Genomic DNA, 15,066 nt, shown 5'->3' with positions numbered 1-15,066 from the left:
AGTTCATTCCACAGCTTTGTAGTACGTGGAAGAAAGCTCCTTGTAAACCGCACTGTGGAGGACCGCCACACATCCAGATGGTGAGGATGATATCCTAACTTGTGGCGTGTCGTGCGAAGGTGGAATTCGGCGGCAGGAATTAGGTAAAACAGCTCTTCGGAACACTCCCCGTGATAAATGCGGTAGAAGACACACAATGAAGCGACGTCTCTACGCAACGCCAAGTGATCCAGCCGTTCACAGAGTACTGGGTCCCTGACAATTCGAGCTGCTCTGCGTTGCACGCGGTCAAATGGATCGAGCTGATACTGGGGTGCGCCAGACCAGAGATGACAGCAATACTCCATGTGTGGCCGGACCTGCGCTTTGTTCAGCGCTAGAATGTGGGCCGGCTTGAAGTATTGCCGTGCTCTATTAATGACACCCAGTTTCTTTGAAGCCAATTTGGCTTTTCCCTCCAGATGGCCACGGAATTGGCAATCGCTCGAGATTTCAAGACCCAGTATTCCGATACTAGGCGAGGCTTTTAGGGAAGTGTTGTCAAAGAGCGGTGATGCGACAAATGGGGTTTTTTTTTACTATCAATTTAATTCACAATAATTATTATTTTTTTGAGTTTCATCAGTTTTTTTTATTTGCCCATTATGGGCTAGACTCTGTTGATCATACCGCCTTTTCTTTTGCAAAATAATTGTATTTTGAAGTGCACAATACAATAGTATAACTCTATGTACAATATTAAGAAGGAGGCTCCCTTTCTTCCCTAACTCGGGCGGGTGGTAATTGTTCCTGGAATCAGTGCCGGTACTTCGGTCTTTGCCGGTCATTGTAGTCCCGAAATGAAGGAAGGCATCTAACTACCGCTCCATTGCTATTATTACCTATATTTTCTCCAATGTTATGGAGTCGATTAAAAACCGGCTCTTGGGATGCTGGTCAGAGATTGACAGTACGGCTTCCATCATCCACTACACTCGACGAAAATCAACCAAAAGAACAAGCTGGTTTCCGAAACAATTTTTCGATAGTGAATCACATACACAAATTGTGTTACACAAATCGTGTAAAAATAAACCAAAGAATACAATAATAACTATTATTTAGGATTTTATATTTTAACAAAGCTTTTGAACCCATTGAACATAAGCATATCATATCATAAATATATAAATATTTTGAAGAATATTTATGCCAGAATTGCAGCGCAAATTAGATTGAAAAAAAAAACAGTAAAAGAGCGAGTATTCCGACAAAAATAGAATTAGGAGTCCACCCCTATATTACCCAAACTGTTCTGAGCAGTTTTGGAGATTATCTTCAGGGATTTAGATTGAAGTGAAAATAGACTTCACATAAACGGCGCGAAATTAAACTGCCTACGCTTTGCAAATGATCTGGTTCTATTGTCGGACTGCCCTCGAAAGTTAAAGCTATTGTTGCAATAACTACTTGATCAAGAGTCCAAAAGCAGGACTTTCCATGAACATGAAAAAACAAAAATTGTGACTTATTTTTCAAATACATATAAAATACGGAAAAAATAGAGTACATCTAAGATTACATTTGTCTCTTCTTCTTTCTTCTTCTTTATCCTCGCACTATCCCATTTTAGTTGGGGTCGGCTCTCCTAATCAGTCTTCGCCAGGACGTTCTGTCCTAGGTCGTCTGCGGATCTATTTGGGCTTTTTGAACATCTTTTTATTATTATTTATCTTTTGGACGCCTCATGACATGCCCATACCACCTCAGTCTAGTCTCCGACAGCTTTTCTGGGATTGACCTGACTCTAAAAGTGCCGCGGATGTGCTCATTCCTCACTTTGTCCAAGCAAGTGACGCCACCAGACCATCTGAGCATTTTCATCTCGGCGACATGCATCCTGTGTTCCTGCTGCTTTTTAAGCGGCCAGCATTCCGGGCCGTACATCAGTGCTGGTCTTACGGCAGTTTTGTAGACTTTACCTTTTATTGGAATGGGCATTTTAGAGTCACACAGCATGCCTGTAAGCTCCCACCACTTCATCGAGCCAGCGTTAATGTGGTTGGAGACGTGGAGCTCTATGGTGCCGTCGCTCGTCAGGATAGAGCCAAGGTATTTAAAGAACTCTACCCTTTTGAGTGGGGTGTTCTGGAGTTGTATGGAGCCATGTGTTGAGTTGGAGAAGTTACAGTGCCTATACACAGTCTTCTGTCTACTGACTCTCAGTCCAGCACTTTCCAAAGCACTGTGCCATTGTTCTAGTGTGGTCTGTAGCTCCTCGACGTCTTCACTAATGAGGGTTATGTCATCTGCGTACAAGATGTTCCACGGTGGCTTTTTCTGTACGTCTACTGTTATGTGTTTCATCACTAAGTTAAACAGTAATGGGCTGAGAGCTGAACCTTGATGCGCGCCGACTTCCACGTCAAATTGGTCACTCAGACCAGCGGGGCTGCGCACCTTAGTTTTAACTTCTCTGTACATGTCCATCACCAAGCTGTACGAGCCATTCTGGTACGTTCTGAGCTCGCAGGGACTTTCAAATGAGATCTCTGGGGACGTGATCGAAGGCCTTTTCTAGATCTATGAAGACCATATTTAGATCTTGTTTACTCTCCCTTTTTTTCTCTATAAGGACTCGTATTGTGTGGATTGCGGTCGGTGGTAGACTTACCATTTACAAAGCCACATTGGTTTTCAGTCACACTGGTGATTAAATGGAGCCTTCTGCTAATCACTCTTTCCCAGATATTAAGGGTGTGGGATATTAATTTGATGGCTCTATAGTTTCCACATAGTCTTATGTCACCCTTATTTTTATAAAATGGCACAAGAAAGCTGTTACGCCATGTGACTGGGCTAATTCCAAGCATACCTGAGTGCTTACGACTTGTCAACCAAAATCGGTTACAGTAACAATAGATTCGCTTACCTTTTCTGTCTTACGTTACAGATGATATTCTCTCTCACACGGTTTGTTTGTCTATAAGCTAGTACATTGTAAGTCTGTGGACGTGCTAGATTCTATGGCCGTGCTAGTTTTGTACAAAATGTCATGGTTGACTACGTACTCTTACGGACGTACTCATTTGTCAGTTGTCAAAAAGTTCACTTCAACTTTTCAAATTTAAATTTTCACTTTTCGTTTTCAGTTCGTGTCAGACGTCCGTGTTGTGCTGTAGTGACAGTGTAGTGTGTTTTTATATTCTGCCTATTCGAGTGTAAGCCGATCATGTCGGATGAAATTGCTGAAAATGGGACGGCGAACGGAGACGTCCCAGAAATTGAGCTGATAATTAAGGTATGCAGTTATAAACATGTGTTGCACAAAATTTGTGGATACCTACTGCATAATATTATGTACTCGGGGAATCGGTCATCTTGTACACGGCGTTAAAGATTGCGTGGAGTTGGCAGTATTATCTGGACATATTATTATATTTTCGGTTTGATTTTACCGGTGCTTCACGTTATCCAACGTTATCACGTTATTATTAACGTTGATGAAATCGTAACAGAGATGAATAGACTATTTTTTTCGATAATATTTCGCTGTAATCGTTCGTTTCAATGTAAGTTTATTATCACTGCAGTTTTAAATGCGCGTTATTTAGGTCTCTAGTGCATTCTTCGTTTTGTTTTGTCCACAATGTTCTTAACTTCATACTTCTATGTAGCGGTGATGTCATTATATTATTGCCATATAGATAATATAATAAACTCATGTCTTTATCCTGAATCCTGATGAGTCATACTGTATGTGACTTAAAATGAGATAAAATGTGTTTTATAGGCTGTTAAATCAATACATATCTTGTATCTACTAATGTTGAACATTTATGGTTTTTCTTGTGGATGTGGACCATGTAAATATAAAATATCCGGACGACCGAGTCTTGCTCGGATTTTTAAGAATGTACAAAACTTGAACAAATAAAAAAACTAATAGGACATCTGGATTCGAACCGGGGTCTTCTGCTTTCCGGATCACCCAATGTCCCATCTGAGTCCCATTTTTTTTTTAATTGAAACCTAGCTAGATCGATTTATCACCCCCGAAATCCCCTGCATACTTAATTTTATGAAAATCGTTGGAGCCGTTTCCGAGATTCAGAATATATATATATATATATATATACACAAGAATTGCTCATTTAAAGATATAAGATATGCCACAGCACATAAGTTTTTAACCACTTTAATCAATAATAATATTAAAACACTGCAGAGTTTTACTAAAGTATTATTTTTTTTAATTAACCAAACCCTTACAAATTAATTAATAAATGTTATAGGTTCAAACTATCATTGTAATAAAAACATTCTGCAGAATAAAAGTATCAAAAATGAAAAAAATGCTGATATTTTTACTTAACTCATAGTATAGTCGTGTTCCATTTAATATGATCGTACAAGTATTTAAAAGGAGGAATATACATAAATTTATGTTAACAGATTCTGAGACAGGTTATTGTCAGTAGTGTTTGTGTGCAGTTGATTTTAAAATGTTTTCTGATTTGCTAGGTAAATAATAACATATTCAGCTGCCACTTATTTGCATACATTTGGCAACTTTGTGGCCATCACCATTTTGTTTGCATAATCATATCTCAGATTATGCAGTACAGAAAAGAAGCGAATTTGTAATAATAATATAATATAGACACACTTTTACACAAATTATCTTGCCCCAAACTAGGCATAGCCTGTAATATGGTTACAAGACAATAATATACCTAAAGATGTACATATTAATATCCATGACTCGGAAACAATCATCAATATTCATAATATAAATGATTGCATCTTCTGGTATTCAAACCCGGGACCTCTAGCTTAGTAATCAGGGTCACTTATCATTCGGCTATATGGGTTGTCAACTTTATATGAGTAATATTCCTAAGTTCTATCTTACATCACTCTTTTTATAACATTTCTGGAAACTGGGTTACATACAAAAAGTAAATGTTTATTCTTATGATTGACATGCCCTGCCCATTACAATGCAGTGCCGCTCAGGATTCTTGAAAAACTCAAAAATTCTGAGCGGCACTACAATAGCGATCATCAACTTGAGACATGAGATGTTAAGTTGCATTTGCCCAGTAATTTCACTAGCTATTGCGCCCTTCAGACCGAAACAGTAATGTTTAAACATTACTGCTTTACGGCAGAAATAGGCGCCAATGTGTTATAACATTACTAGTTTTAACTGGTTTATTTAATGTAAATTTTGAATTTTATCCTAATATGATGGATAGTAGTAATAGTAATCCAATAATTATTTTGCAGGGCAGTTTGGGACTATAGAATTTGTGGGATTGTAGAGTGATACTAATTAGTCAGATTAAAGAAAACTGCTAAATACCCTCTGTAATCTGGAATTTAAAAAAAAAGAGAACCTTGTGATTTGAGACATTACAAATAAAAATGTTTCCATCTGAACTACAAATCATACTACAATAACACATTTTTCCTTGTCAGTTTTTTGTGCTTTCGTTTCCAAGCTTGTCTCATTACTGCATGTATATGTAGGTGACCCAGCAAACATTGTATTGCCGATATTAAAATCGCAATACAAAAGTAACTGTTGATCGTAGATGGGTGAAAATTTGAAGTTGTATGTATTTTTTAAAGCTGACTCATAATCAAACAAATTTAAAAAAAAAATTCGTGTGGACCACCCTTAACATTTAGGGGGATGAAAAATAGATATTGTCCGATTCTCAGACCTACCCAATATGCACTCAAAATTTCATGAGAATCGGTCAAGCCGTTTCGGAGGAGTTCGGTCCCGCACACTGTGACATGAGAATTTTATATATTAGACACATAATAAATAAACAGTTAACAATGAACACACAATATGCCACTCAAATATCACATGTAGTCAGTTGTAACCTGTTCAAGCATGCATTTGTTACCTATATGTTTGAAGATTTGACAAAAATGATTGTGTCTACATTCAGAAGAGATTAAGCATGTTGGATTACAGAGGGCGCTTGAATCAAAAGGGGGGATTACCAGGGATCCACTGTATTATTATTCAGTTCTATACATCATTAATTGGTTACTTAAAAATATATTAGAGGAGCAGTTCTTATTATATCTCAGAAATGGCTAACTTAAATTTTTGGTGGTATGAGCAGGACATTCAGCTGTTGGTAATTGATACGCCCTGCCCATTACAGTGCCGCTCAGGATTCTTGAAACCCCCAAAAATTCTGAGTGGCACTACAATTGCGCTCGTCGTCACCTTGAGACAAGATGTTAAGTCTCATTTGCCCAGTAATTTCACTAGCTACGGCACCCTTCAGACTGAAACAGTAATGCATACACATAACTGCTTCACGGCAGAAATAGGTGCCTATACCGAATACCTGGAACGTGCCAAACTCTAGATCTAGAAATCACATTATTATGAATTTTCATGCCCCTGATGTTCTATGTATATGTTGACCACCCTTTATCCAATAATTATCAAAAGATCCAATACAAACACACACTTTATTATTGGATATTAGGGTGTGAGTTTGTTGGATATATGTCAGGTCCTTGGCAGTAGGACCACCATAATCACTAATAATAACAAAGCTGATAATGTATGTTAAATATAGATAATATAATATTGACACACTCTAACACAAATTATCTTGCCCCAAACTAGGCATAGCTTGTACTATGGGTACAAAACAACATTATATTTAATACATACTTACTAAACACATATAAACATCCATGACTCGGAAACAAACATCTGTAATCATAATATGTTTGCACCTACCCGGATTAGAACCTGGGACCTCTAGCTTAGTAGGTGGGGTTGCTAACCACTGGGCTATATAGGTCATCTTATATTTATAATTCTTTATATTTCCTGTCCGATTATTATCCTAAAAATAGCAGTCATTCGCAAAATTAACTACAGATTGGAAACCAGCCAATACTGATGCTTTATGGATTTATATATTTTCAGATCTATATAATAATATATTCTTATGGCATTCTTATGGCTTATAATAATATATTAATTTTGCTCTCGGTGTCCTTCCGCCGCGACCCCCTCTCGCCTCCTCACGACTCAAGCACATCTCACCAATAACTATGTATGTAGTTACAAACCTATCATTTATGACACCGACTCCAAAAATTACAGTGATCGTAACTATCGAATTAGAATAATTAATTAGATTGTATAAAAATACGCAAGTTTTTTTATTTTTAGTGAATTTGAAGTACACTAATTAACAATTTGTCTAAATATGTGTAGATATACAAAATTTTCCAATGCAGCAATGAACGTAAGCGCTTTGCAATTTGATTACAGACAGTTAGAAATTCTGCCACACTGCGTGATATTGAGTTATTCGTAAGTGTATCATCCACTTTGCTATACGTATGTATAGCAAATTTAAGACTTTTATGGTTTTCTCATGGATGCCACACAGTCGATTTTTTACAGTGTGCATTAATAAAAATAAATTATTTATTGATGTTAAGGTGTTGTAATGCTGATTATTATTATAATTATGGAAATTCATTCAAAGAATCTGGGTTAAGTACAAAAAGTAAATATTTATTCTTATGATTGACATGCCCTGCCCATTACAATGCAGTGCCGCACAGGATTCTTGAAAAACCCAAAAATTCTGAGCGGCACTACAATTGCGCTCGTCACCTTGAGACATACCATGTTAAGTCTCATTTGCCCAGTAATTTCACTAGCTACGGCGCCCTTCAGAACGAAACACAGTAATGTTTTAACATTACTGCTTTACGGCAGAAATAGGCGCCGTTTTGGTACCTATAATCTAGCCGGCATTCTGTGCAAAGGCGCCTCCCACTGGTGAACAACAACTACAGAACTATTAACAACTAAACTCAAAGCCCGAAAATATCACATGTAACAGTAATGAAACTACATACCGTACTGATGCAACAGGACGAGCGCGACGGGGTGAAAGGGGAACGGAGAGATAACTAGAAAGTCTTCGATAGCGTGTTGTGCAACAAAAAATTGTAAGGTTTACCCAGGGCAGTCTTCTTGTGGTTTAATAAAAGAGACTCCGATAGCGTGTAAATTGTTTAGACTTTCATCGTTTGATGAGTCATCCTGCATCGAAAAATGATAAAGTGCACGAAATAGTTGACAATCACATTGGCGCTAAGCACGCGAAACATTGAACACTTCCTCGATGTGTTGCGTTGTAAGCACACATTCATTGTTCAATGTCTGACAGAACATTTTAAATTGCATTACATTTATTGCGTCGTCATCAATTAGGAGTTGTATAATCCGTGTTATGTTTACTATCAACAAGAGTTACCGCTAGGGTTGCAAACAGTAGGATTGTACAGATTAATTATAACAGTATCGAATAATTATAAAAATCTTATAAGTAATATTATGTATTATTGACATTATGATTTATGAAGACATCATTGCATGTGGCTGCGTTTCTAGCATCTACCCCAACGTTCTATACATATAGACAAATCACCAAACAGTATATTCTTCTATGGGGAATTCTTTTTTGTTTTATGTTAATACACATTTCAATATGCTATAAACATGTGCCAAAAAATCAGTTTATGTGAAGAGTGTATTTTATCGTACTATGTCTATGTTGCTGAGATGGTGTGGCCATGTCGAGAAAATGAATGAAGAACGATTGACGAAGAAATTGTCTAAGTCCTGTTGGAAGGGGTAGACCTAGGCGGAGCTTTCGAGATCGAATCAGGGACGTCTTGAAAAAAGGCCAGGTTAAAAGGACCCTAAACCGAAGAGCATGTATGAAAGGAATAATGAAAGTGGACGAAGCGAAACAAGTATGTGAGGATCGTAGCAAGTGAAAAGAAGTGGTCTCTCCCTACCCCGACGGGAAAGAGGCGTGATTTTATCTACGTATGTATGTCTATATAATATGATAAGTACATATACATGAAAGAGACTACAATAATTATACCCTATTTTAGAGAACGTAGGCAACCCTAGTTACTACATGCTCTAGTTGTTGTACTTTGTTGGTTGTTTAGGCCTCAGTGTTAAAAATCCATCAAAAACGGTTCGTGCAGTCATCACCACAGGAAAAGACCACTGACATACGAAACCAGTTTAATATTGAATACCTACGTTAAAAGTAGTAGGTAAGTAATTACTTATAGTCTGGACAAATATACAATAAAAAAAAAAAAAATTTTACGTTTGGAACCTGTAAATCTCTTAATACTGACATACTGTATATTATTTATGAATATCCATTGTCCTTTCTCATTTTTGCGCCAATATGTGTGATATGTTTTTGTGAAATTAATTTGGAGTAGCGTTATAAAGAGAACCGTCATCACAAGGTATGAAGGTCGGTACCAAATTATACAATTTTGAAACTGTTTATCGGCTTTTTAGGTACTTTCTCTTTTTGAGATAAAAAAAGATCTGGCCGTCCACGTAGTGTTCGTACCAAAAGGTAATCTGGGTAGTGCACGTAAGAATTTGAAGAAATCCTGTCAGAAAAAAAAAATCCTCTGTAAATGAATAGAAAACCTAGAACCAGGTCGTGTATTTAAAAAATATGTGTGTACTTATTTATGCACGCAAGAAATTATATTTCTTTGGCCTAACGAAGTAAAAATCATTAAAATAATTTATTCTTCGTGCTATTCTACGTTTTTAGAAAGAACAATTTTGTTGAACAAAGATGGCTTTGACAATTAATTATTACATAATAAATACGGCTGTATGGGCTTCAAACCTTTGCCTGTCCTAATAATGGACGAAGAAACCAAAAAAAAAATATTACGAATGACGCAAACGTCAGAAAATTTTAGGAACCAACTTCAACGTGTTATTTTTGTGTTACAGTGATGCGAGCGTATCTTAAAATTTTCCCTGTCATCGTTTTCATAACGCGCCTAAAGAAGTATAACTTCAAAAGTTGACTTAACACTTGGAGCTTTCCAGACGCACTGGTCAATGGTCATTATTAATGACCATCCTGTCTTAAAGAGTCGCGTCGGTAATCCATTCAGCAACCGTAATGTTCTCGAACATACCAGAGCATTCCATGAGAGAGATCGCATGTGCTCAACAGAAACCGTGCTCGGGCCGTCCCCCCGGAGAAAGTGACGGCGATCACGCGACAGATCGTGGCCATATTCGAGTGACATGAACATATTAGCATGCCGTGACCAGCAGGGTGTAATCACCATAATGCTAATAAACCTATCATAATTTTTATATTTTATCTTACCGATGCTAATTCTGTTTTCTCTAAAGTTTTATATTTGAAATATTAACTACTACTTTTCCATTGTTGCTAAATCTTGATTAGAAAATATTGATCTTAGTTGTTTCAGGTAGGTAATAGAGACTGCGATAGTCTTTGTTAAATGAATTGAAAAAAACAAATGACATAAGTCATCATATAAATCTTAATTTTTTTATATTATATAGAGGTTCTAACTTCATATGAAGGACATATAAAGCATAGTAAAATGAGAAGCAATATAAAAGCAGGGTGGATAAAAATTATATCATATACTAGTTGACCCGGCAGACTTCATACTACCTCAATCGCTAAATAAAAGACCTAAACTTTTGTATAAAATAAACTTAAAACAAACAAAAGGACTCCTTTTTTTAAGTGTTACCCGTGTTTTAAGGAAGTTTATTTTTTACCTCCTTAGAAAGTTAGAAAAATATAAAAATTCTAATTACTTAAGTTATTCATTTTAAACTATTATTTTTATTTGATTTCTGAACGACGGGGGACACGTCAAAGGAAAACCAAAATTGTTGTTTTTATTTAAATCCGAGGATTTTCATGTTTATTCAAACCTTTTAAACATTCCCTGGATAAATAATTCAAGACCAAAATTAGCCAAATCGGTCCAGCCGTTCTCGAGTTTTAGCGAGACTAACGAACAGCAATTCATTTTTATATATATAGATAAGTATCATATTTTTTATTGAAGACATATTGAATGTACTTTAGATAAGGCAGCGTACAATTTGCAAACGATAGCATGTATCGATATCGCTAGTTGGATTGCATTGCATTATAGAATGAGTGGAAATATCTGACTTGAAAATAATAACGATCCCAAAAAGTTAACATATCAAATATACTGAAGGCTTTTTATGCAGTACCGCACAAGGCGCGTTTCATGGAGCTTCCATCAAATAGACTTACCGAGACTTTTTGCGAGTGGGTCACCTGCTCCCTAAGCGGGAGCAGCAGAAACGGCGTTGTCGACGGTTGTTGCTTAGACCCTAATCCCGTGAACCCTGGTGTTTGCCAGGGCTGTGTGCTATGTCCTATACTGTTTCTTATGCATTTCAATATGTTTGAAGCACGAATTGCTATGCTGACGAAACCACTACAGGTTCCATATATACACCTCTAACCATTATAAAATTTACTACCTGGACGTGTGGTATACCTGCTCCATGCAGTTTTCAATAACTTTCTTTCACGTACAAACAAACTGTGGAATGAACTTCCTTGCACGGGGTTTCCAGGAGGATATGGCATAATTTTTTTCACATGTATATATGTATACACATACACCCACATGAGAGGCCGGCAATGGTCCTGTGATTCCTTTGGGTACCTATTTATTTGTTGCAAGAGAGTATGGGCGGTGTAGTTAGATCATTTAATAGCTGACCCGAATGCTCGTATAAATAAATAATAATAAGTAATATATGTTATTCAATTTTGTTATCTATGTCACCGGGTAAATTCTATTGGAATGTTTATTATCTTTTATCAAACTTAAAATTATCGCTTTATGTAGAGTTATTGATAAAGTTTTCGGTGTGTCCACTTTGTGGTTCATTGTCTATAATTTCATAATTCTTATAAATAAATCTGTTATTTGTAGCAGTATTTTAACCATACTTTTTTAAATATAATTTGAAAATAACTTCTAATTGTTATTTTATTTAATTTATACTTATCAGATCTCTTAATATATTCATGATTATGCTACATTTTTGGGACCATTTTGGCACTTACCAAAATGGTCCCAAAAATGTTTCAATTATGAAATTCAAAAGAATTGATGAGAGACGTGTGTGTGGTAAAGGTTTCTATAACGTGACTTATTTAATGATCTGTTTTTTTATTGTGACTTCTTATTATATGTATTTATATATGTATTCCCAATCTGCCACAGATTGGGAATAAACAAGTTTCTTGCGACCGATATTCTCAGGTCTGAGGTATAAACTTCCGAATGGGTGGTATTTTTCTTTAAAGTTTCTATAAGCGATTTCATATCTAATTTTGAACATATATATTTAAATTTGAATGAGCTGGATGTGGCAGCAAATCAATTTCCAATCAATGCCCATTTAGTGAAATTTGGCCGTAAGAGTGGTTGCACGGAAACTCATGTCGTCTTGGTGAAATATGATTTTTACTTGCTAGTATGGGTCTTTTTTCATGAATACAGTTTTTTAATGTGTCTGGAAGGTTAGCTGGGAAGTATAACTCAGTGATGGTTACTCTTTTTGGAAGGTAGTCAGTCATCCACATATCCTTCCCTGCATCCCAATAAACGGATGCTATGGCGCACCCACCTTGGCGATATTTTTTTTCATGCAGATTTAAATGAATGAAGAAGATGAAACGAGGCGCACCCATTTATAAAAAAAATTGAAATCTCTTCAATCTCCAAAAAACTAAACCAAAGCTTTTGTTGGGCAATGTTTTGCAGTAACTCGAGACAGAGATGACCCACACTCGGAATCGTATAACGCTGGTGCAAATATAAGTATTATTTGGACTAGATGTCTCCTTTCGTAAGTTTTAGTTCAACTATATTTTTTATTCATCAATAGAAGGATAAAATGACCTGTCATCTGATAATTATTTGACATTGTGATTATCAAGAATGTAAACAGTAATTTATTTATTTTTATTGTTTCAATGTGATTTGCTTAAGCTTTCTGTATTTCTCTATAAAACTTCCACTATGCCAATAATCACACTACCCGTGCCCGATATTTTTTTAAAAAAAGCTTAAATTGTTAAAACGGGATCCATAGATGCAGAAAGTTGAAGAAAACAGAAATTATAGGTATTCATTGTCTCCAAATACGTTGAATTGTCATTGTATATACACCAAAATCGTTTATGCTGTCATCATTAAAACTAACTAGTAGTCCTTTTCATCTTACCAAGAGTATTCTATCGCAGGGCGCCATTTTGTTTCCACATACTCAAAGTTTTGACTTACAATTTGGCACCAGCTGGCGAGTGTTACTTCTGTAAGCTTGTTTGTTACGCTTTCACGCCTAAGCCACCGAACCGATTTTGATAAAATTTAGTACAGAGATATACTAGAGCTTGAAAAAGGACATTGGCTACCTTTTATTGCAAAAATAAATAAATGGAGAGGTAATGCGGTGCGAGGTAGGTAAGATAAAAGAAATGGGGGATGGCAGTTTGTATAGAAATTTGTCACTATCGTAGATGAAGCTTTGTATTTAGGCACTTGATAAGAAATAATTTATAAACATGGGGATGAAATAGGAGATTCAAGTTCACAGGGAAATAATATTAAAGAGACTGTCTACAATGACAAGGAATATGCACTGTATAATATGAAGAGCGCTGCAGGCAGCGGACAGAACAGTTTGTATGGGTATTATTTGAAAAATATCCAAAAATAAATTGCCCATACTAACTATTCAACGCGGATGAAGTTAAAAAGCTAGTTTTTTTTAAATAAATTAATGAGTTACGGATATACACTGTGTTTATTATTTATTTTGGTGAAATATTAAATTGATGCGAATCGAATAAGCTCAGTTAATGTATTCATTGCGTGACCCCAGCAGACTTGCGACACACTCGTATGACAACATCCAAACCGGTTACAAATAACGTAATTCGTGTTAAGCTGTTGAACTTTTTATCTGTTGTTGCGCATTATTGGCGAATACTGGCAATGCTTTTACTTTGAAAACACTTAAGTGTGTTAGTCTTTTAAAAGCAAAATTTAATGAGAAATAAGAAATCTCTAATGAATATCCTATTAGCATGTATGTTGGTGATAAACAGGTCACATTTCCAATGCATTGCAAAAAATATTGAAGATGCAGTAATAAAATTTGAATAGTATAATCCAACCCACATTTTTTAAAATTGGTCGTGGTTAAAAATGATTTAATTGTGGCCTATTTAATTTTAAGACCCTACTTAAGCCAGTCCTTGTGTTCAGATCAGAAAGATAGGACTGACCCAAATAAATATATACGTTTTAATATTTCATTGCTGAAATAAAAGTATTTTGTTAAAATTGTTAGTTTCGACGTAAGCACCCGCCTTTATCGGTAAAAGCCAAAGTGGATGTATTTTTTACGTAATAAGAGTACAGTATGACGATTGGCGAAGAAGTATAATCCGGCTAAGTTTGAAAGCGAACAGTTGCTTAAAACGTAGTGGGTTTCGGCTATCTCCGTTTTTTACAAGATTATAGCCGCCATCTGTCAATATATCAATGACTGCATTTTTCATACAATCGAGTGAATCGCTTTTTTTAGGGAGTTTCGCTAGCCTCCTCCATTATTTCCACTCGTTCCTATCTCATGCTATTCTTGTGTACAACTTTCCTGCTGTTTCTACTATGTCATTACTCCATCTCTTATTAAGCCTGCCTCGATTACGTTTCCTATTTACAGGGTGCCATTGTTTACTACTTTTTCGTCTTTTATTCTGTGCATATATATGTTCAGCCCATTTCCATTTCTTCATTCTTTTGCCTTGGTTTTCTTTCTTAGTGTAATGTTTAAGTTTGTCTCTTAGTCTTTGCCCCTTAGTGATATGCATTATTATTCTTCAAGTGAATGAGATTCTCATATATTTTTTTTTACAATACTTAGTGATAATCTAACCACCGGAACGAATGACGCTTGCTGGCCACGTGAAACCAAGAATTTTAATCTAGGTTAAATGTTAAATAGATCATTCACCTTTATAGTTTCTATGGTAATTGTGGCTTATTATAACATCTGCAACTTAAGGCTTTATTAGCTAACAAAATATACATCTTGGGAAATAAAAGTTGAAGGTCGCA

The 15,066-nt window shown here is 36.0% G+C and overlaps 1 protein-coding gene across 2 annotated transcripts in view; it reads left to right on the top strand.

Moving 5' to 3' along the window:
• The first annotated feature begins 3,111 nt into the window (after positions 1-3,111).
• The window catches only part of LOC126973906 (chloride intracellular channel exc-4), a 70,752-nt gene continuing 58,797 nt past the window's right edge, over positions 3,112-15,066 (top strand). For both annotated transcript variants that reach the window (XM_050821275.1, XM_050821274.1), the window contains exon 1: positions 3,112-3,280. In XM_050821275.1, coding sequence (XP_050677232.1) covers positions 3,212-3,280 — 69 coding nt within the window. In that variant the 5' untranslated portion in view covers positions 3,112-3,211. The remainder of the gene's footprint in view (positions 3,281-15,066) is intronic.

This window comes from Leptidea sinapis, chromosome 30, assembly GCF_905404315.1.
Source record: "Leptidea sinapis chromosome 30, ilLepSina1.1, whole genome shotgun sequence".
NCBI lineage: Eukaryota > Metazoa > Arthropoda > Insecta > Lepidoptera > Pieridae > Leptidea > Leptidea sinapis.
This window is presented reverse-complemented; position numbering and strand designations above follow the sequence as displayed.